Consider the following 22156-nt stretch of genomic DNA (forward strand, 5'->3'; position numbering starts at 1 on the left):
CGGTCGATTTAATAGTTCAATCGTGAGTGAACTGATGATAATTCAATATTTAGGGCAAATTGTGCTGACCTCTCCTGAGATTTATTATTGTTACATTGACTTCCACGCTATTAATTAACAAAATACTAACTACCCTTATTTTATTAGGGACAGTGCACTACCCTTCCTTGAGGTTTATTATAATTTTACCGATCTCCTTTTAGATTTATCATCACAACACTCAACGCTCCTCTATTATTCAAAATTACACAGTCATTTAATCACATCATTCCATAAAAACTAAAATATAATCCATGTATTTTAGGTATTCTCTATAGACATCTATTTGAATAAAAATATTTTTATTAAATTTAAAACTAGAAAATATATCTTTTTATGAATTTCATGGTACTTGTTTAGATTTTTTAAACGTGGCCAGTTCAATAGCACAAATTTCAAATGGTTCGGTCGAGTCTAAAATCTACCAATTTTTTCTTCAAATAGATTGATCACTTGACCGATCAGTCATATTTTTAAAATTATAAGTACCACTGAATTTTATAAGGTGTCACCTAGGATGCATAACTCTTCCAAGTGGTGTATGGTTGCACCATCCACATTTAACAAATTTATCCCTAAACTAGTTTTAAACTTTCAATATATGCCATTGCACTACTCATTCCTTCTTCCCCTCCTCACAATTCTTTTTTCCTTTTTCCCCCTCTCTCAAAATCTTCTCTTTTTATTTTATTTTCTTAGGTGTTGTGCAGTGTTTTTTTTTCTTAAGTCAGCTATTTTATGATACCATTGAATTCATTTCAATTTCCAAGAGAGATTAATTTTACAATAACATGGGATATATAAAACTCGGCTGAGTACTCAATTTGAAGCTTTTAACTATAAAATATACAGCCAGTTTTTTTCTTTCTTCAAAAGCTTATAAGTCTACGTTCACACTTAAATTGGGAAACTGGGAATGAAGAAACAATAATTCCATGTTCACACTTAAATTTTACTTACATCCAAGAGAGAAAAGAAAAAATGACAGGTATGGTGAGCGATGTGATAACAAAAGAGGTAGGAGGAAAAAAATCAAGTGAAAATGAGATTAAAAAAATGAAAAGTGTGAATGAATCAAAACTCATGAAAAAATGATGGCTAAGACCATTGATAACCGAACTACATTAGCGTAATGGCATTCTAGTGGTGGTTTGGGATTTCACATACACCAGTATAGGGTATTCAATGAGATGATGGAACATGATGGAGGTTGGGATTTTATCAATGGTTGCTGAGCTCATGGAGGTTCTGGTGTTGGTGGTATCGTGGGGAGGAGAGAAAATAACAAGGAATAAAGAGAATATTTTACTCATTTTACACATTCAATCCCAGCCCTAAAATATTTAGTTAATATCAATTGTGAAAAAACTATAATACACAAATACATGACCTATTTGTTCATGCACTCTAGCTTGCTTTTTCCTAATCATGATACTTAATTACTTATATTGAGAAGTGTAGTCTGCGTAGATCATGATACGTAGTTTTACAACATAAACTGTGGTAAAACATTTCACAATCTTTCGTATAAGCAAGTATTATGATATGATATCAATCATTATCCTTAGGTAAGAAACTAAGTCTGGAAATAAAATTAAAATTTAATCAATCATGATAACAATTTGGTTCCAGCGCATCCAAAATAAGTGGTTAGAATGAGGGAGCAAAATTCAAAGTCAAATTACACTCAAAATTCTACAATTATGACTTGAAAAATAACAAATCCGAGAGTCAGATTATAAGGGCTAACAAATATAGATATTTTTTTTCCCTTTTGTTTTCTCTCTCTTTTTGAATTCTAACTCGTGATGTTTGTCTACCTAATTGATCCATTGCGTATGGATGAAACCTTGCAAACACCAGCCGATGTGGTAAGTGGAATATTTTTGTAGCAGGCCACTAGTTCCTCATTACTGTGCAGATCCACCTGCAGTGTCTCCCAAACTTTCTTCTTTGGGTTCAAGAGTTCATCAGGATTACCTTCAAACCCAGGGAATGTGACTCTTTCTCCAACAACAGCAGAACTAGGAGATTCAACCAACTCAACCTGGAGGGTGCGCACCAATCAGAAATTCAGTACTTCACTACGATGTGGTGTATAGGACCACACACAAACACATGATTAAACTACATCTCTATGATCATGAACACACAATTTAAAGTGCAAACAAGACAGATCGTTGTCCCCTGATGTACAGGAAAAGATATTGTTTTTTCTCCTTACCTTGGTGTGGTCATCGTTGGAAGCAGCAAGAACCATAGCATGAGATTTAATGCCCCTCATGGCTGCTGGCTTTAGGTTGCAAAGAACACAAACCTTTCGGTTCTGAAGGAAGTTATTAGCATTAGTTAGCCAGTAGATAAAACAGTACCTTCAAAAATTGTTATTTAAACAGAACTAATATGGACGTTATGATCAGACACAAACCTGCATTTCATCAATTGGTATATACTTGACCAGTCCACTGACAACAGTTCTGGTCTGTTCTTCACCAACATCGATCTCTTCAACATATAGAGAATCTGCATCAGGATGTTTTTCAGCTTTCTTTATGAGACCAACCCGGATATCAAGTCTTGAGATGGTAATTTCTTGCTCAGCAGCAGCCTTGTTTTTTGTTACATTTGATGATTTTGCTGATGATTTTTTCTTTCCATTGCCATCTGTTGCAAACAATGACCCATATCTGTGTAAGCAATCTTTGTAGTTAGTGGTTAATAGCTAGTTAGTTGGGGGTGGTAGTTAGTTAGAGAGTGAGACTACAAATAAGATAGTTGGAAGGAAGTATGAGGTATCTTTTGGGTATCAATTGGGATTTAGGTTAGGTAGAGGAGCTCTCTTGTATTTCTCCCTGATTCCCAAATTTGGGAATTAGGGTTCAATCATTGAATAAAATCAGTTTTCTATCAATGTGACCAAATGGAAAAGAGATGCACTGTACAAATTGAACATAACACTATGATAAACTTAAGCCTAGACAAGGGCTAACCCAAGCCTGGTTAATATTTAATGAGCAATAAATCAAAGCCTGAAGCAGTTAAGCTCACTGCCAACATAAACTAATAATTAAGGGCCCGTTTGGGGTGGTTGCGAGTTTTCAGTTTTTGGTTTCCAAAGGCAATTTTGAAAACAAAACGTGTTCGGCAAAAATGGAGCTGAAGTGAGTTTTTATTGATTTTCAAAACCATTATAACTTGTTTTTCAAAACCACAAAATATGGTTTTGTGTGTATGGTTTTTAGTTTTAATAATAACATGTAACTTCACCACCATCACCACCCACCGATATCACCACCATCACCATCACCACCACAACTACCTTCACCACCACCACCACCGCCGCCGCCGCCACCACCACCACCGTCGTCGCTGCCACCACCATCATCACCACTGCCACCATCTCTGCCACCACATGCATCCTCCACCCATATCACCACCACCGCCGCCACCGCCACCACCATCTCCGCCACCGCCGCCGCCTCCACCACCACCAATCTCCACATGCATCCTCCACCCATGCCACCATCTCCGCCACCGCCGCCGCCACCACCACCACCATCTCTACATGCATCCTCCACCCGTGCCACTGCCACTGACGCCGCCACCTCCACCACCCTTCACATTGTCACGTGTGCCACCACCACCCCCACCGTGTCCACCACTACTATCGCTGCCACTACCACCATCACCCTCTAACACCACCACTTCCACCTCCACCACCACCGCTGACTCCACTGCAACCACCACCACCTCCACCACCATAATCGCCACGACCACCATGTCACTACCACCCATTGTCGTGACTATCGTCAAAGTTAACATCAAGTATTTTAAAACTCAAAACCACAAAAATAAAAACAGTATTTATAAAATTGAAAACTACTTTTAGATTTTAAAAATTTCAAAACTTAAAACCAAAAACCACCCCAAACAGGCCCTTGTTCAATACTCCTAAAGAATAAATTAATTAAAAATCTTGGTATTAGCAATTTAGGAAATAATTAAGGAAAACAGTGACATAACAGAAATGCCTTCAGGATTTTGAGATCTCAGAAAAACCTTGAAAGAATTCTTAAAGACTTAGCAATCAGATTTGAACCCAGAAACAACCAGGAAATATTTCTAATGATTGCTATAATTAATATCAACTGCAGAAGTCCAATTAAAAAATAGTATCTAAATGATAAAATCCCAGTCTCTGTCTTTGCTGTCCTTCTTTCAAAACTCAGAACCTATTAAACACAAACTCCAACACAGACATAGACACAAGACACGACACAAACACGACTAAAATCCAAAAAGTAGGACACCGGGACAAGGCTTATCTATATATATTAACAAATAAAAAATAATTTTGTTTTCAAAAAGCAAGAAGATAATTATATTCATAAAACTAAGAGAACATGAGACAAGGTTTATATAACCTTCCCAAAGTTAAAAGACAAGTTAATATCTTTACAATGAAAAACTTAAAACTTCTGTCCTATGTCAGCTTCACAAAAAAAATACTAAGAAAGCATCATTTTACAAAATAAGCACTTTGTCTCAAAAAAAAAAAAAACAGAGAGTTAATCTATCTAGTGGCTCTTTCCTCCTTCTTGATCATCATCATTGAAAAACAGCCTCTAGCTCCGGTTCATCAAGTGATAAATTAGCAACTTCAAGAATTCCACTCTAATCAAGTGATCCGAACTCATCTTCCGCTATATTTTCTAGAAAAAGAGTTAATCTATCTTGTGGGTTAAATATTTTTAAAGATTTCAAATTTCAAATAAAATTTGACTTTAAAAATAAAAAAAATTAATGTGTCCTAAAGGTGTCTAGCCATGAAGGAGTGTTGGCTTAGTGTTCAAGATGTGTCCGAGCCATGTCCAAGCCAGGAAAAAAAATTATTCAGACACTTCCAACACGTGTCCGACACCTGGACATTCCCCTTCCCAGGTGTGTCCGTGTTTCACAGCTCAGAACGCTCATTAGAAATGGAAGGAAAAAGCACCTGAAACATTTGTGTTCCTTAGTTGCTCAGCAACATTTTCAGCTTCTGCACGGATAATTCTATCAGCTTGACTTCCTGCAAACTTATTTCTGTAGAGCTCCACTTCTTCATCTTTCTGGTCAACAATTGTGAATTCATCAATGACTCTAACGCAAAAGTACAAATTGAATCCCTTTACTAGTTTTCAGAAAACATACCAGCTCCCTGAACAATGGCTTGGGTGTTCCAATTTTATGACCAACACTTATGAGATCCCAGGGTCTTCTTACCCTATCAATATCTCCTTTATCGTCACAAAGTGAAAGATGCATATCCGTGGACAAATTTAACTGCTTAAATACCTTCAATGCAGAATAAGAAACAAAAATGAGAAAAAAATAGTGACAGAAGTGGAATACAAATATACAGAGAAGTTACTTTACCTCAACAGTGAATGATGGTATAAAAGGTTCTAATAAACAAGCAAGAAGATATACAAGCCCAGCTGCAGTTTTCATAACAAGGGAGCAGAGAGAAGGGTTTCCCTTGTAAAGGCGCCAGAATTCAGTTTCCTATAAAGTTAAATGCAAAAAAAGTTAGGAATCGAGTTACACAGCCATTTAACATCACAATAGTACAAGAAATTAATATAGCAATTCCAAAAATACCTGCAGATATGCATTCCCCTCGCCAGATATGCTCATTGCAATTTTCAATCCTTGCTTTAGCTTAACCTTTACAGATTTGCAAAATTATATGCCATCAGAATATGATAATAACTAGCTTAAAATAAAAAACGGTCTATTTTAGTGATTACAATAGCGTGGTATTTCAAAATGGGATTTAACACACCTTCTCCATTGCTTCTATGTATTGCTCCACATATGCAATAACTTTATCAGCCATTTTTTTTGTCGGATTGTGGGAGTCACCACTTACATCATTAGGAACAGCAGGAATAGTGGAATCATATCCTTGACCTTTACAGGACAAAACTTGTAAATATGTGAATCAAATGATAAGCAGAAGCAGCAAAAAAAAGTAACTTAACTAAATAGCAGGAATAATAATATCTTTTTACTTCCCAAATACTGTGATAAAGGACAAATATTTGTCAATAACTCCAATATATACAGGGACGGAACCACGTTTGAGGAAAGTAGGCTCTTGCCCCCCCCCCCCCCCAGCACACAAAAGTGTTTCAATATCATTAAAAAAAATTAATAAGCCCCCCTCTGCAGTAGCTATAGTACGCCCCCAAGAGAAAATCTAGACATAGTTAGCCTATGCTATGCTTTTCACTATATGTAAGTAAAGTAGCAGTAGCAAATACAATAAATGAAAGAAAAATTAAAAAATTACTCTATAGTAGTCTACACGGTCAACTATTTATTAAAAATAAAATATTGAAACAAATAAAGCTGCACAAAAGCAACAATTGAACAAAACTCAACTTTAAGAATTAAGTTCTGTTCACACTTCTCCACTTTACACCTTCAGAACGACAGAAATAAGTGATATGATAGGTGATGTGATAGATATAGTAAAGAGAGACAGGGAGAAAAACTGAATGGAAATGAATTGCAAGAGAAAGTAGAGTGTGAACATCAACATATCATAACTCAAACTTTTGCACGTATCTTGTTTCTTAAATAAAATAAGTGAAGAAAGCAAACTCCTTCAAGGAATATAAACAGTGGAAATTGAGGTGTAAAGGGTTATGATTAGTGAACCACTAGCATTTCATACACCACTAAAATACCACATTTTATTCGGTATATCACTTCGAATAATTAACACTAGACATCAGTCACTATTCTTTTGGTTAGCATGCATTACATTTTCGCCCCCTATTCATTTTTCCTGGTTCCGTCCCGGAATATATATTCATAGTCCCCATTTATGTAATTCCTAAGGATTTGTAGCAGCTAATCAGTTGACACTTCACAATAAAAATGAATGAAGTTCAACCAACCTGCAGGTTTGGCAATAAAACTCAAAACTCGATTGACAAAGTTGCCCAAATTGCTCAGCAACTCCCCATTTAATTTCGCTTGCAAGTCAGTCCACGTGAATAATGTATCTGATACCTACAATATGCATAATCACGTACAATGTACTTAATAAAGGGAGAGAAGATAAAACATTTATTTAAGCTTCACAACATAGAAAACAAGTATTAATGAAGTATGTTTAAAATAGAATTACCTCAGGCCTATTTGTGAGCAAGTAATATCTCCATACTTCAACTGGGATATTAGTATCTTTTGCATCATTACCAAATACCCCAATGCCTTTGCTTTTAGAAAACTTCCCTGAACATCATTCATGAAAAAATTGCTTGAGAATGTCCATACTTCTATTCATGTTAGCTATCTGTCAATATGTGTAGTTTACCAAAAAACCGTTGCAAAGCAGATGACTAACCTGCTTCATAATTCAAGTATTCGGTAACACTGATGGTCTTCATTAAAGTCCAATTCTCACCAGTTCCAAGTAGTGTAGATGGAAACATCACCTGATAAATAAATTTAACCAGATCCCAAATAACTATTTCCCCAATCTTGATAAGATACAACCAATTCTATCAAACAATAAAAGGTATTGCTATTGTTTTAAAATTACACTAAAGTGGTAAACAAACAGCTGCTACCCCACAATTCCAAACATTGTACAGATCCATTGGCATATTATAAGGGAAAAGCAACAGGTGTTAAGTTCAGAATCAGGAGGCAAGAGCATAGGATGTACACAGGTTGATCAAGCTTTACAGTTTGCTTGTAGCGTATTTGGCGAAGTCTTATCAGGGAAAGAATCAGTTTCAAGCTCTCTAAGGAAGCTGCGGAAAAGGGTTTTTTGGTCGAAAATACGCATCCAAATATGCACTTAAACAAGAGGCAAGCAGGAAGAATGTTAGGTACCAGAAAATATGAAGGAAACTAGAACTGAAGTTGTATTGATAATACTGAATTTCTGGTATGAAACCCAGAAATAGTGTTAGGGAATACAAGAACAAAGGAAAATAACTAGAGCAATTCGAGAGTGCTCTTCTCTCCCAATCCTAAGCCAAAACAAGCCTACCTCATTCTCTCACCATAACTAACATATATTCCTCTCACTCCCTAGTGGTCCCCCCCCCCTAGCTGTACTTCTCATCATTACTAATAATAACACCAACATATATTCCTCTCACTCCCTAGTGGTTCCCCCCCAGCTGTACTTCTCATCATTACTAATAATAACACCTCATCAAGTGGTTATATAGGAATCCTAGCATTCTAGAAGGCCTTGTCATTTGACAGAATGCCAGTGGACTTGGGCTTCCTATTGTAGACTTTGCCAAACCTGGGCCTGGCCATAACAGGTGCAACATCTCTCCCCCCTTGAAGATTCACCTTGTCCTCAAGGTGATGGTCTGGAAATTGTGCTATCAATCTGTCCAATTCTTCCCAGGAATCTTCAAAAGCTGGCAGATTCTTCCATCTCACTAGAACTTCTGTGGTTCCAGGGTCATTCTGTCTGGCATCCAAGATGGTTTCAGGTTCTACTTGAAGCTCCCACCCTTCATTTAGATCTTTGGGCAAGGGTTGGCTGACGATCCCCTCCTTCACTACTTTTTTGAGTAAAGAAATGTGGAATACTGGATGAACTTGGCTGTCCTCTGGTAATTGAAGCTTGTAAGCAGCAGCATTGATCTTCTCTATTATAGGATAAGGACCATAGTATCGAGGGCTCAACTTTTGATTCTTCCTCCTGGCCAAACTCTTGAGTTTATAGGGTTGAATCTTGAGATACACAAGATCCCCTACCTCAAATTGAACGTCTCTTCTATGTTTATTTGCTTGTTGTCTCATTCTGTTTTGAGCCTTCTCCAAATTTTCCTTGAGTTCTTCTAGCATAAGGTTTCTTTCAGCAGTAAGCTTCTCCACTTCCTCTACTGAAGTGACAGAATCAGTTCCCCTGATGATAGCAGGAGGGTCTCTCCCATATAAGGCCTTGAAGGGAGTGGTTTTGATGGCAGAATGATAGTTGGTATTATACCAAAATTCTGCCCAAGACAACCATTTTGGCCATTGCTTAGGTCTTGTTCCTGTCACACACCTGAGATAGGTTTCAACACACCTATTTACTACCTCAGTCTGCCCATCTGTTTGAGGATGGTAGGCAGAGCTAAATTTCAGTTTGGTCCTAGCCAATCTAAAGAGTTCAGTCCAGAAGGTGCTAAGAAAAACTCTGTCTCTGTCAGAAACTATGGTATTGGGAAAACCATGTAGTTTAACTACCTCCTTTATGAATATTTCAGCCACTTCCTTAGCATTATAGGGGTGTGAGAGAGCTATGAAATGGGCATATTTGGTGAACCTGTCAACCACCACAAAGATGGTGTCCTTCCCCATTGCTTTAGGAAGACCCCCTATGAAATCCATAGAAATATCAGACTACACTTGTGATGGTATAGGAAGAGGTAGTAAGAAACCTGCTGGATTCAATGCTTCATATTTGTTTCTCTGGCAAACCTCACAATCTTGCACAAATTTCTGAATGTCCATCTTCATCCCTTCCCAGTAAAATAGAGCTGAGATTCTTTTATAAGTTAAGACCCCTGCATGGCCTCCAAGAGCAGACTCATGGTATTCTTTGAGTATGGTGAGAACCTTGCTGGACGCCTTTGGTAACACTATTCTGTCCTTATAAAATAGTCTTCCCTTCCTTAATTGATACCCTGCTAGAGATTGCCCTTGTGTCAATAGCTCTTGCATGATTTTTTTACATTTTTCATCAGCCAATAACTCTTCTTCTAAGTCATTCCAGCCTTCACACTGAATAGATGAGATGGCAGAAAATTGCATTTTTCTGGACAAGGCATCTGCTGCTTTGTTTTCTACTCCAGGTTTGTACCTGATTTCAAAATCATAACCCATCAATTTGGAAACCCATTTTTGCTGATCTTCACCCATCAATCTCTGGTCAGCTAAGAACTTTAAGCTCTTTTGATCTGTGTGAATTAGGAACTTGCTACCCAGTAAATAATGCCTCCATTTCTGGATTGCAAAAACCACAGCCATTAATTCTCTTTCATACACTGATTTTGCCTGAGCTCTGTCAGATAAAGTCTTGCTCATGAATGCAATTGGTCTCCCTCCTTGCATCAAAACAGCACCAAGCCCCTTTCCTGATGCATCGGTCTCAAGCACAAATTCCTTGCTGAAATCTGGTGCTGCCAACACAGGAACAGTAGTCATTACCTCCTTTAATTTGGCAAAAGCTAGACTGGCTTCCTCATTCCATTCAAAGTTGTTTTTCTTGAGGAGATGGTTTAGAGGTTGAGCTAACTTGCTGTAATTCCTCACAAACCTTCTATAGTACCCTGTCAAACCCAAGAAACCCCTTAACCCTTTCACTTCTTTGGGTTGAGGCCAATTCAGCATGTCATTGATTTTAGAGGGATCAGCAGCCACTCCTTGCTTGGAGATTACATGGCCTAAATAGACCAATTCTGGTTGGCCAAATGAACATTTCTTTTGGTTAGCTACTAAGTGATTTTCCTGCAAGCTTTGGAGCACCAACCTCAAATGTTCCATGTGCAATTCCAAACTCTTGCTATAGATTAGTATATCATAAAAAAAAACCAAAACAAACTTCCTTAAATGAGGTTTCAAAACCTGATTCATGAGGGCCTGAAAGGTTGAAGGAGCATTTGATAACCCAAAAGGCATTACTAGATATTCATAATGTCCTTCATGAGTTCTAAAAGCTGTTTTGTGAATGTCCTCCTCTTTCATCCTTATTTGATGATAACCAGATTTTAAGTCCAATTTAGAAAAGATAACAGCAGAACCTATCTCATCTAATAATTCATCGATTATAGGTATAGGGAACTTATCTGGTATAGTAACCTTGTTCAAGGCTCTATAGTCAACACAGAAACGCCACCCTCCATTTTTCTTCTTCACTAGAATTGCAGGGCTACTGAATGGACTAGTGCTGGGCCTTATAATCCCATTCTTGAGCATGTCCTGCACTTGAGTTTCTATCTCATTTTTCTGGTAGAATGGATACCTAAAGGGCCTTATGTTTGGTGCTGCTGTTCCTTGCTGCAGTAGAATAGCATGATCAGTAGGCCTCTTAGGAGGCAGCCCATGAGGTTCTTCAAACACCACAGGGAACTTTTCAATAATGTTTCTCAATTCAGCAGGGATCTCAGCTACTGCTATGTTGATACCCTCTACAAACTCATGAGAAAGGCAGAAATCCAGGTCTTTGTTCTTCCTTGTGCTCTTTATGTTTTTGCAAGCTTCCTGAATTTTATTACCCTGAGGTTCTCCATGTAACACAAACTGCTTGCCATGAAGGTTCCACTTAATAATAAGTTCTTTGAAGTTGGCCTCAATGTCCCCAAGGCTGGCTAACCAGTCCATTCCCAGGACTAAATCAGTGCCCCCAAGCCCAAGGATAAAGAAATGTTGAGTGATAGGGATTCCTTGCACTACCAGGGACAAATTCTTGCACACTCCTGAATTTCTTTCTCTGGCCCCATTTCCAACTTCCACCACATATTCAGTGGTTGCTACAACAGTCAAGTCTAAGTCATTCACAATATTTTGGGAGATAAAATTGCTTGTTGCTCCACAATCTACCAAAATCCAGATTTCCCTTGTTCCAATTCTTCCTCTAACTTTGAAAGACCTGTTAGAGGTTAAGCCCTCTTTACTATTAAGAGACAATTGCAGTATTTTTCCCTCCAAAACAAACTCACCATCTTCAGCTTCTTCAAATATGTCTTCCTCTTCTTCCTCTTCATCTCTGTTAGGTACCAGAAAACAGAGTAGGAAAATAGAGACTGAGTATACTAGATTAGCACTGAATCCTCTGGTATGAACCCAGAAGCAGTGTTTGCAGTAATACAAAGAAAAGCAAATGAAGAAGAAAATGAACAAGAGCAAATTCGAGAGTGCTCTATCTCTCCCAAGTCCTAGCCAATTTCTGCCTACCTCTCTCTCTCTCTATACTAACATATATATCCTTAGCTAATAGTACTGGTCCCCTCCTTATCATTGAGAATCTGCCACCTCACCAGGTGGTGGTTATTTTGGGATCCTAAGCTTCTAGAATGTTGGCCTCCAGCTGTGGCTTGGGCCTCCTAGCATAGACGTTGCCAAACCTGGGCCTGGAGCTTGGGTTTGCAACATCTCTCCCCCCTTGAAGATTCAGCTTGTCCTCAAGCTGATGATTAGGGAACTGGTCCAGCAACTTACTGAAATCCTCCCATGAGTCTTCAAATGTTGGTAGGTCCTTCCACCTGATTAGCACTTCTAAGTCCCCATCCCTGTTTTCCCTGGTGTCCATAATAGCTTCTGGTTCGACCTTGAGTTCCCATTCTTCAGTAAGAGCTGCTGGTAATGGTTGGCTTTGAACTCCTGCATTCACAGCCTTCTTGAGCAGGGAAATATGGAAGACAGGATGCACTTGGCTTCCTTCTGGCAACTGCAGTTTATAGGCAGCTGGGTTGATCTTTGCTATAATTGGATAAGGTCCATAATACCTAGGACTCAACTTCTGATTGCTTCTCTTAGCCAAACTCTTGAGCTTATAGGGTTGAATCTTCAGATAAACCAGATCCCCCACTTCATATTGAACATCCCTTCTGTGCTTGTTGGCCTGCTGCCTCATTCTATTCTGTGCCTTCTCTAGATTACTCTTGAGCTCCTCTAGAATTAGATTCCTCTCAGCAGTCAATTTCTCCACTTCATCTACTGATGTTAAAGAATCATTTCCCTTAAAAATCACAGGTGGTTCTCTCCCATAAAGAGCCTTGAAAGGAGTGGTTTTGATGGCTGAATGGTAATTTGTATTGTACCAGAATTCTGCCCAACTCAGCCATTTGGGCCATTGCTTTGGTTTGGACCCTGTTACACACCTTAGATATGTCTCAACACATCGATTAACCACCTCAGTTTGTCCATCTGTCTGAGGGTGGTATGCAGAGCTGAATTTCAATTTTGTGCCAGCTAGTTTGAACATCTCTGACCAGAATGTGCTGAGAAATACTCTGTCTCTATCAGACACAATGGAGGTGGGAAAACCATGTAGTCTTACCACTTCTTTGATGAATACTTCAGCAATCTCCTTGGCATTGTATGGGTGAGATAAAGCAATGAAGTGTGCATACTTAGTAAACCTGTCTACTACCACTAGTATGGTATCTTTTCCCATGGCTTTAGGGAGACCTCCAATGAAATCCATGGATATATCAGTCCAACCTTGAGAGGGTATAGGGAGTGGTTGAAGAAATCCTGCTGGATTTAGTGCCTCATATTTGTTCCTCTGACACACCTCACACTTTTGTACATAATTTTGAATGTCTAGCTTCATGCCTTCCCAGTAGAATAAAGCTGATATTCTCTTGTAGGTTCTGAAAATTCCAGCATGGCCTCCTAAGGCTGTATCATGAAATTCCTTCAGAACAGTGAGAATTTTGGTAGAGCCCTTAGGGAGAACTATTCTGTCTTTGTATAGCAATCTTCCCCTCTTCAGTTGATAACCAACAGCAGAATTCCCTTGAGTGGCTAACTCCTGCAGAACCTTTCTATATCTTTCATCCTCTAATATCTCAGCTTCCAAATCTGCCCATTCAGCACACTGGACTGAGGATATGGCAGAGAATTGCAACTTCCTGGATAAAGCATCAGCTGCTTTGTTTTCAATCCCAGGCTTGTACTTAATTTCAAAATCATAGCCCATCAACTTGCTCATCCACTTTTGTTGTTCTTCCCCCATTATTCTCTGATCTGCTAGAAATCTCAAGCTTCTCTGATCAGTGTGTATGACAAACTTGCTCCCTAGGAGATAATGTCTCCATTTTTGCACAGCAAGAACCACTGCCATCAATTCTCTTTCATAAACAGATTTGGCTTGAGCCCTATCAGATAAAGTTTTGCTCATATAGGCAACTGGTCTTCCTTCCTGCATAAGGACAGCTCCAAGTCCCTTCCCAGAAGCATCTGTTTCCAGAATGAAAGGTTTGTCAAAATTGGGTGGAACAAGAACTGGAACAGTAGTCATCACTTCCTTCAACTTCACAAAAGCTTGGGTGGCTCCTTCAGTCCACTGGAAGTTATTCTTCTTGAGCAATTGATTTAGAGGTTGTGCTAGTTTGCTGTAATTTTTCACAAATCTTCTGTAGTACCCTGTGAGTCCTAAGAACCCTCTTAATCCTTTCACCTCCTTAGGAATAGGCCAATCTAGCATATCTTTAATCTTGCTAGGATCAGCCGCAACTCCTGCTTGTGATATGACATGTCCTAAATAAATTATCTCAGGTTGACCAAAAGAACATTTCTTCTGGTTTGCAACCAGATTGTTTTCCTTCAACACTTGTAAGACAATCCTTAAGTGGTCCTTGTGCAGCTCTTCATTCTTACTATAAATGAGGATATCATCAAAAAAAACAAGTACAAACTTCCTCAAGTAAGGTCTCAACACTTGGTTCATGAGTGCTTGAAATGTAGATGGTGCATTTGTCAATCCAAAAGGGAGGACCAAGTATTCATAATGCCCTTCATGGGTTCTAAAAGCTGTCTTAGGGATGTCTTCTTCTTTCATCCTAATCTGATGGTACCCTGATTTTAAATCCAGCTTTGAGAAAACCACAGCAGCCCCAATTTCATCCAAGAGTTCATCAATAATTGGTATAGGGAATTTGTCAGGAATAGTGGCCTTGTTAAGGGCTCTATAATCTACACAAAATCTCCATCCCCCATCTTTCTTTTTTACAAGAATAGCTGGGCTGCTGAAAGGACTAGTACTATGCCTAATTATTCCAGAATTCAGCATTTCTTTCACCAACTTCTCAATTTCATTCTTTTGATAGAAAGGGTACCTGTAAGGTCTGATGTTGGGAATGGAAGCTCCCTCTTGTAATTGAATAGCATGGTCAGTGGTCCTTCTTGGTGGTAGTCCCTTAGGCTCTTGGAACACTTCTGGATATTCTTCCAGAATTTTCCTCATTCCCTCTGGCACTTCAGCTTCTGTCTTTTCTTCTTCCTTCTGATACTCATAAGATAAGTAGTACCCCTCTGCTTCCTGCTGTTCAGTGATCTTAATTGATTTCCAATTAGCAGTCACCCTGCACACTGAGGGTTCCCCTTGCAGAACCATTCTCTGCCCTTGAGAAACCCATTGTATGATGAGTTCCTGGAAATTTGCTTCAATATTTCCCAGACTAGCAAGCCAGTCCATTCCCAGAACCACTTCTGTACCTCCCAATCCTAGTATAAAGAAGTGCTGCATAATGGGAATTCCTTGGACTTCTAGTTTCAAGTTCTTGCATACCCCAGAGTTCCTCTCCTTTGCCCCATTCCCCACTTCTACAACATATTCAGAGGTTGCAATGACTGGAATTTCTAGTTCAACTACAAGGTCTTGGGAGATGAAATTGCTGGTTGCTCCACAATCTATTAAAATCAGAACTTCCCTATTTCCTATCTTCCCTTTCACTTTGAAGGATCGGTTGGAGGTTAACCCTTCCTTGCTGTTCAATGACAACTGGAGAACCTTCCCTTCCAGCACAAATTCCCCATCCTCAGCTTCCTCAAAAATCTCCTCTTCTTCCTCATCCTCCTCTACTTCCATCAGAATGAGTTGGTAGTTTTTCATGGAGCAAATGTGTTCTTTCCCCCATTTGTCTCCACACTTAAAGCATAATCCCTTCCTGCTTCTCTCTTGGAGTTCAGTTTGGGTCAACCTCTGCCCTCCATTCCACTTCTTGTCTGGTTGTTTTCCTTCTGTGTCCTGATTACCAGTGCCTCCTTTGTTCTGGAGACTTTTCCCTTCATTGTCTTGATTTCCTGTACCCCCTTTGCTCTGGAAATTCACATAAGAGTTTGCAATTCTTCCCTTGCTGTCCCCTGTACTGGAATAATACCTTCCCCCAACACCCCCTTTTTCCTTCCATCCCCTTTTGTCTTCCTCCTTAGGTTTGCCTCCTCTCATAGCTGTGTTTTTCTCTTCGAGCAACAACGCTCGATCCATTAATTCTGCTAGATCATCAGCAGGGTACAGCTTCATTTTAGCTTTGATTTCTTCTTGCAACCCGTTTAAGAATACTCCTTTCAGCACCTCTCTGTCAGCGTTCCTCATGGGCGCTGCTAGTAACTCAAAATTCTCCCTGTACTCCATAACGCTTCCTTTCTGTTTCACACTCAACAGAGGACCAAACGGGTTCTGGAGAAGTGCGGGTTGGAAACGGCGAAACAGAGCTTGTTTGAAAGGTTCCCAAGCTCGCTCTAATGTCTGCTCTTCCCACCACTGAAACCACCCAAGAGCACGATCCTCCATGGCGATCATCACCATCTCGATCTTCTCCGCTTCCTCGACCCGGCTGAGTCGGAAAAACCGCTCAACCTTGGTGACCCACCCGTAAGCGTCGTTTCCATTGAACATCGGGATGTCCACTCGTCTTCCTGTGACGGCGCGCAAATGGCTCCGGTGGTGATAGTGCTCGTGGTGTTCTCTGCTGCGCGACGCTGTTCGCGACCCGGTACGCGACCCGGTTCGTGACCCGTCATAAGTTCTCGCTGCTGAGACTGAGTTGTGCTCGCGTGAGCTCCTCCGATGCCGCGGGGTATTAGAACGCCCCCTGGTTCGCCGTCGGTCGCGACTCAGTAAGAGTCGCCGGAGTTCTTCAAACTGTTCGTGAGCCACCTCTTTCATCTCAGTAAGGGAACGCTCCAGATCATCCACTCTTGATTCCATCGCACCGCGGGTCAGCACCATACAGCTCCCTTTTTGGATCGGGAGCTCTGATACCAATGTTAGGTACCAGAAAACAGAGTAGGAAAATAGAGACTGAGTATACTAGATTAGCACTGAATCCTCTGGTATGAACCCAGAAGCAGTGTTTGCAGTAATACAAAGAAAAGCAAATGAAGAAGAAAATGAACAAGAGCAAATTCGAGAGTGCTCTATCTCTCCCAAGTCCTAGCCAATTTCTGCCTACCTCTCTCTCTCTCTATACTAACATATATATCCTTAGCTAATAGTACTGGTCCCCTCCTTATCATTGAGAATCTGCCACCTCACCAGGTGGTGGTTATTTTGGGATCCTAAGCTTCTAGAATGTTGGCCTCCAGCTGTGGCTTGGGCCTCCTAGCATAGACGTTGCCAAACCTGGGCCTGGAGCTTGGGTTTGCAACAATCTCCTTCAATGAGAATGAACTGGAAATGTTTCTTAGCACACACATGTTCTCTTCCCCATTTCTCACCACATTTAAAACACAATCCTCTTCTACTTCTCTCTTGCAACTCATTTTGAGAGAGTCTTTGTCCCCCTTGCCACTTTTTCTCAGGGTTCTTAGTTTCATTTCCTCCATCTTCCGGGGTCTCTTTTGGTTTGGTTTCCAGTCCAGTATTGTTCTTCCCCTGATGACTGGAATTATAATTGATGTGCCTTCCTCCATAACTTGAAAATTTGCTTCCAAACCCACCCTTATCCTTCCACCCACGTTTGTCTTCTTCCTTTCCTTTTCCTCCTCTGAGAGCAGAATTTTTCTCCTCAATCAACAAGGCCCTATCCATCAATCCTGCCAGATCAGCAGCAGGGTACAATTTCATTTCAGCTTTGATCTCCTCCTGCAATCCATTAAGGAACACTCCTTTCAGGATCTCCCTATCAGCACCTCTCATGGGTGCTGCTGCCTCCTCAAAGCTTTCCCTGTAGGCCATGACACTCCCTTTTTGCTTAATGCTAAGCAAAGGGCCAAAAGGGTTCTGAACCAAGGTGGGTTGAAATCTCCTTATCAAGGCTTGCTTGAAAGGTTCCCAGGTTCTCTCCACAGCTTGCTCTTCCCACCATTGAAACCATCCCAGTGCTTTCCCTTCCATGGCAATCATCACCATCTCCAACCTCTCTTCCTCCCCTACACGACTGAGTTGGAAGAACCGTTCAACACGATTAATCCACCCATAAGCATCGTTGCCATCAAACATGGGGATATCGACCCTTCTTCCAGTCACAGCATGCAAATGGACGCGATGGGGGTGATCGTATCGCTCCCTGCTGTGGTCTGAGGTGCGCGACCCGGTTCGCGACCCGGAGTGCGAAGAAGAAGCATCGCGGTCTCGCTCTCTGTCTCGCGATGGTCGCCGGGTTCTGGGTGTGTTCGATCTTCCTCGCGTGCGCCTCCGTTCCCGATTCATGATGAGTCGCCGGAGCTCCTCAAATTGCTCCGTGGCCATCTCCTTCATCGTGGTAACAGATCGCTCAAGGTCATCAACTCTGGACTCCATTGCAGCTCGCGTAACCACCATAAAAGCTCCCTCAGGATCGGGAGCTCTGATACCAATGTTAGGTACCAGAAAATATGAAGGAAACTAGAACTGAAGTTGTATTGATAATACTGAATTTCTGGTATGAAACCCAGAAATAGTGTTAGGGAATACAAGAACAAAGGAAAATAACTAGAGCAATTCGAGAGTGCTCTTCTCTCCCAATCCTAAGCCAAAACAAGCCTACCTCATTCTCTCACCATAACTAACATATATTCCTCTCACTCCCTAGTGGTCCCCCCCCTAGCTGTACTTCTCATCATTACTAATAATAACACCAACATATATTCCTCTCACTCCCTAGTGGTTCCCCCCCAGCTGTACTTCTCATCATTACTAATAATAACACCTCATCAAGTGGTTATATAGGAATCCTAGCATTCTAGAAGGCCTTGTCATTTGACAGAATGCCAGTGGACTTGGGCTTCCTATTGTAGACTTTGCCAAACCTGGGCCTGGCCATAACAGGTGCAACAAAGAGCTTCTCAAGTAAATGAAGCTTTTGACTAACAAATGCCAGATAGTCGTACAGAGCAGCTAATCACAAAATACTAAAGTAGGCTGGCCACTACATCAAAGATTATTATTCTGCATAAATAAATTACAGTACACTACACATGAACTCCCAAAAAAATACTGCAGATTATAAATCATAGTATAAAAGAACACAGCAGTAAAAGGCTTACGAAGCATAACAGGAGGGGGGGGGGGGCAGAGAAGCAAGTTCCCATAGAGGACAGCCTCGGGTAAATGCATGGTTTATGTCAAGAAACAGGCGCAAGAAATCAGTGCGGGTGTTAGAAGACACAAGGAATGATTGTAAAAACTGCCTGAGATCAGTGGGCTCAAGCTTGTGAGGATGGGCAAGCTGAAGTAATGTCGGGAAACGATGAATATATAAAAAATAAAATAACGTTGGGAAGGTCAGAAAATAGGAGCAAAACGTGGTTTTAATCTCCATGGTGCAACAGAGGTACAAACATCTCAAATGGACACGATGTTGGCCATTAGTTACAGTGCAAAGGGCATGATTTAAAAATGCTCCACAATCTGGGTTCTGTAGCAGTGACACTGCAATGACATGCAATTGATAGCCCTACAGAACTAGCACAAATAATTGTTTTGAAAAACATGAAAATAACAGATAAACCTTATTAACTCAGCAGGAGAATCACTAATCAGTGAAGGCCAGGGAAATAATAGAAAATAAGATGTCGATATACTGAATACCAGAAGAGCACATAATAGCATGAAATCCTCATATTCTAAAAGACAATTACTTACAGTGTGGAATGGTACATTGTCCTTGCCCATAAACTGATACAACTCCACATTCTCCGGGTTTTTCCACCATTTCTCCCAATCATTTGTGTAGCATGCGGTGATTGAGACATATCCGATAGGTGCATCAAACCAAACATAGAAAACCTTCCAATTTAAAGAACATAATTTTAAAATTTAAAGAATGGAAACCAAATGACAATGTGAAAGACCCAGTGGAATAACTGACCTTGTCACTGTATTTTTCATGTGGAACAGGAACCCCCCATTTCAGATCCCTGGTAATACAACGTGGCTTTAATCCCTCTCTAAGCCATGAATTTGTTGTTTGAATAGCATTCTGACTCCATGATCCGGCTACAGACATCTCTTTGATGTATTTTTCCAATTTATCTTTCAACAGAGGGAGTTCAAGAAACAAGTGGTCCGTATCACGAATACGGGGAGAATTTCGACAAACCTGACACAGATGCCAACAAAACTCACCTCAAACTCAAAGTTCTCTTGGCTTTCATTTACCCAAACAACTATGAAAATGCACTGGAATATGAGAAGTAAAAAAAACATGTGTGCTTCATAAATCATGATTTAAACAAAAAAGTGTCAGCAAGAACAGCCACAGAAAGAAACTCAATGCAAAGGGAACACAAACTATAAGGAACAGGGAGAGCAGTTAAACTCAAAGCTGCTAATCATTTCAATTCAGTAAGATCATCCAGGAATATCACATGTATCCACACAATTGCTTCCACGAATAGGAATGACACCATTTGTTAATCAATTAGTAAAGCATAGAGCTAACTTTTTTGTGTGTGGTTGGGGAGTTAATACCTTGCACCTAGGATCCTTCAATTCTGTTGGATTCAGAAGCTTTCCACACTTCTCACATTGGTCTCCTCGAGCAGAATCATACCCACACCCCGGAGTTGGACAGTTACCCTCCACGAGCCGATCAGCCAAGAACCTTTGGCATGTATCACAGTAAAGCTGAAATATGATAGAGTGATAGACATTTAAGCAAAGTGTGATAAAAAGACCTTTGGAAATTCTTGACACAGGTAACATTCAACTTTCAACCAAATGGTAGAGAGGAATGCTGCCAATAATAACTAGCAAAATAACTAAATAAATACAAACAAAAAATAACTCGACACCTGCTGCATGGTGTTCTCGGAGAGCCATTTGTTGTCAAATACTTTCTTAAAAATCGCTTGGCAAACTTCAGTTTGCTGAGGGGATGAGGTCCGCCCAAATTCATCGAAACTTATATTGAACCAATTGTAGACCTCACTGTGAATAGCATGATACCTACCAATACACAGAAAGGCAAGATTTCCATCAAATTTCTCTCAATGACTAATCGAATGTTAGACCCTTATAAAACACTTCGATTCAAAACACTCATTAACAACCCTTGCAGCTCACATCAATCCTATCCACACACCAAAACATAGACTTTTAACAATAGTTTGAGCCTATGACTAGTACAAGTTGTGGGCTAGTGAAACAAAACAAGATTGCCAAGCTAAGCCATTAAATCTAAACAGGATAACTTATAATAAGCAAGCAAACACATGCAAATTATATTGAACCAGAAAGGAAAAGGGTATCAGAAAAACTACTTGTCACAAATCTCTTTGGGGGAGCAATTCTCTTCCATGGCTTTAGTCTCAGTGGCAGTTCCATACTCATCAGTGCCACAGATGTAAATAGCATTGTAACCCCGAAGGCGACAGTAGCGAGCAAACACATCAGCACTCAACACACCTGGTAAAAAATCAAACCAAATACAACACATGAATGAATCAATCACAGATTTCAATCGAAGAAGGAATGAAACGACGGTGTTTCGAGAGAGGGAACTGACATCCAATGATGTTGCCGAGATGAGGGACGTTGTTGACGTAAGGCAAGGCGCTGGTGATGAGGATGTTGCGCTTGCCTTCGACGGGAAGCTTCGGTGTTTTCCGATCTTCCGCCATGTGGTCTAATTGCAAATTCGAATCGCCGGCGTCGGAATGTTCGCTGCTCCGCCGCCGAAATCACCAGCGAGAAGGGGATAGAGGTTGAAGAGGAGTGTGTGTGAGAGGGAGAGACTTGGTAAAAAGGCGGGTCAGAAACACAATAAAATCGGGTTAGGGCAGCGTATTATTATGATTTATGAGAATAAGATCCGGTCGATTGGGATTGATGTGGGTTATAACTTATAAGTGAGTGCCCATGCTCAAAATTAAGATTCAAATATTGTTAGATTTTTGTTTTTATTTAATTTTTTTTTAAAGATAAAAACTACTATTAGATATTGATGATGCAAATTTGTTATCAAAAACTAATATTATCATAATTACATTTCAATTTAAATATATTTAAGATATTTTGTATCACTTGTTCTCTTGGGATATTGTCAAACACTAAAGTGGAAATCATTCTCAATCGTATTTTTCTTCTTCATACATATGGATCCATGAATAGATGAAATATAAAGTTAGACCCGTGAAGTAGTTGTAACTTTATATATGTTTTGATTTTTTAAAA

At 40.1% G+C, this 22156-nt stretch overlaps 1 protein-coding gene across 1 annotated transcript; it reads right to left on the bottom strand.

Moving 5' to 3' along the window:
• Positions 1–1603: 1603 nt before the first annotated feature.
• Positions 1604–21789, bottom strand: LOC130747787 (probable methionine--tRNA ligase). The gene is made up of 17 exons (XM_057600820.1): positions 21489–21789; positions 21244–21388; positions 20776–20929; positions 20453–20608; positions 19851–20081; positions 19625–19768; positions 7442–7532; positions 7223–7329; positions 6990–7104; positions 5867–5994; positions 5683–5748; positions 5458–5586; positions 5233–5376; positions 5036–5150; positions 2468–2703; positions 2264–2365; positions 1604–2086 (listed from the first exon to the last, which is right to left on the bottom strand). The coding sequence occupies exons 1-17, from the start codon at positions 21601–21603 to the stop codon at positions 1856–1858; spliced, it is 2409 nt and encodes an 802-aa protein (XP_057456803.1). The 5' UTR covers positions 21604–21789; the 3' UTR covers positions 1604–1855.
• Positions 21790–22156: the final 367 nt, after the last annotated feature.

This window comes from Lotus japonicus, chromosome 3, assembly GCF_012489685.1.
Source record: "Lotus japonicus ecotype B-129 chromosome 3, LjGifu_v1.2".
Classification (NCBI taxonomy): domain Eukaryota; kingdom Viridiplantae; phylum Streptophyta; class Magnoliopsida; order Fabales; family Fabaceae; genus Lotus; species Lotus japonicus.

Coding starts and splice junctions, on each gene's coding strand:
- LOC130747787 (XM_057600820.1), bottom strand. CDS start 21,603: ATGGCGGAAGATCGGAAAACACCGAAGCTTCCCGTCGAAGGCAAGCGC. Junction 7,105..7,222: donor TGCTCACAAATAGGCCTGAG/GTAATTCTATTT, acceptor TGCATATTGTAG/GTATCAGATACATTATTCAC. Junction 5,151..5,232: donor AGCCATTGTTCAGGGAGCTG/GTATGTTTTCTG, acceptor ATTGTTGACCAG/AAAGATGAAGAAGTGGAGCT.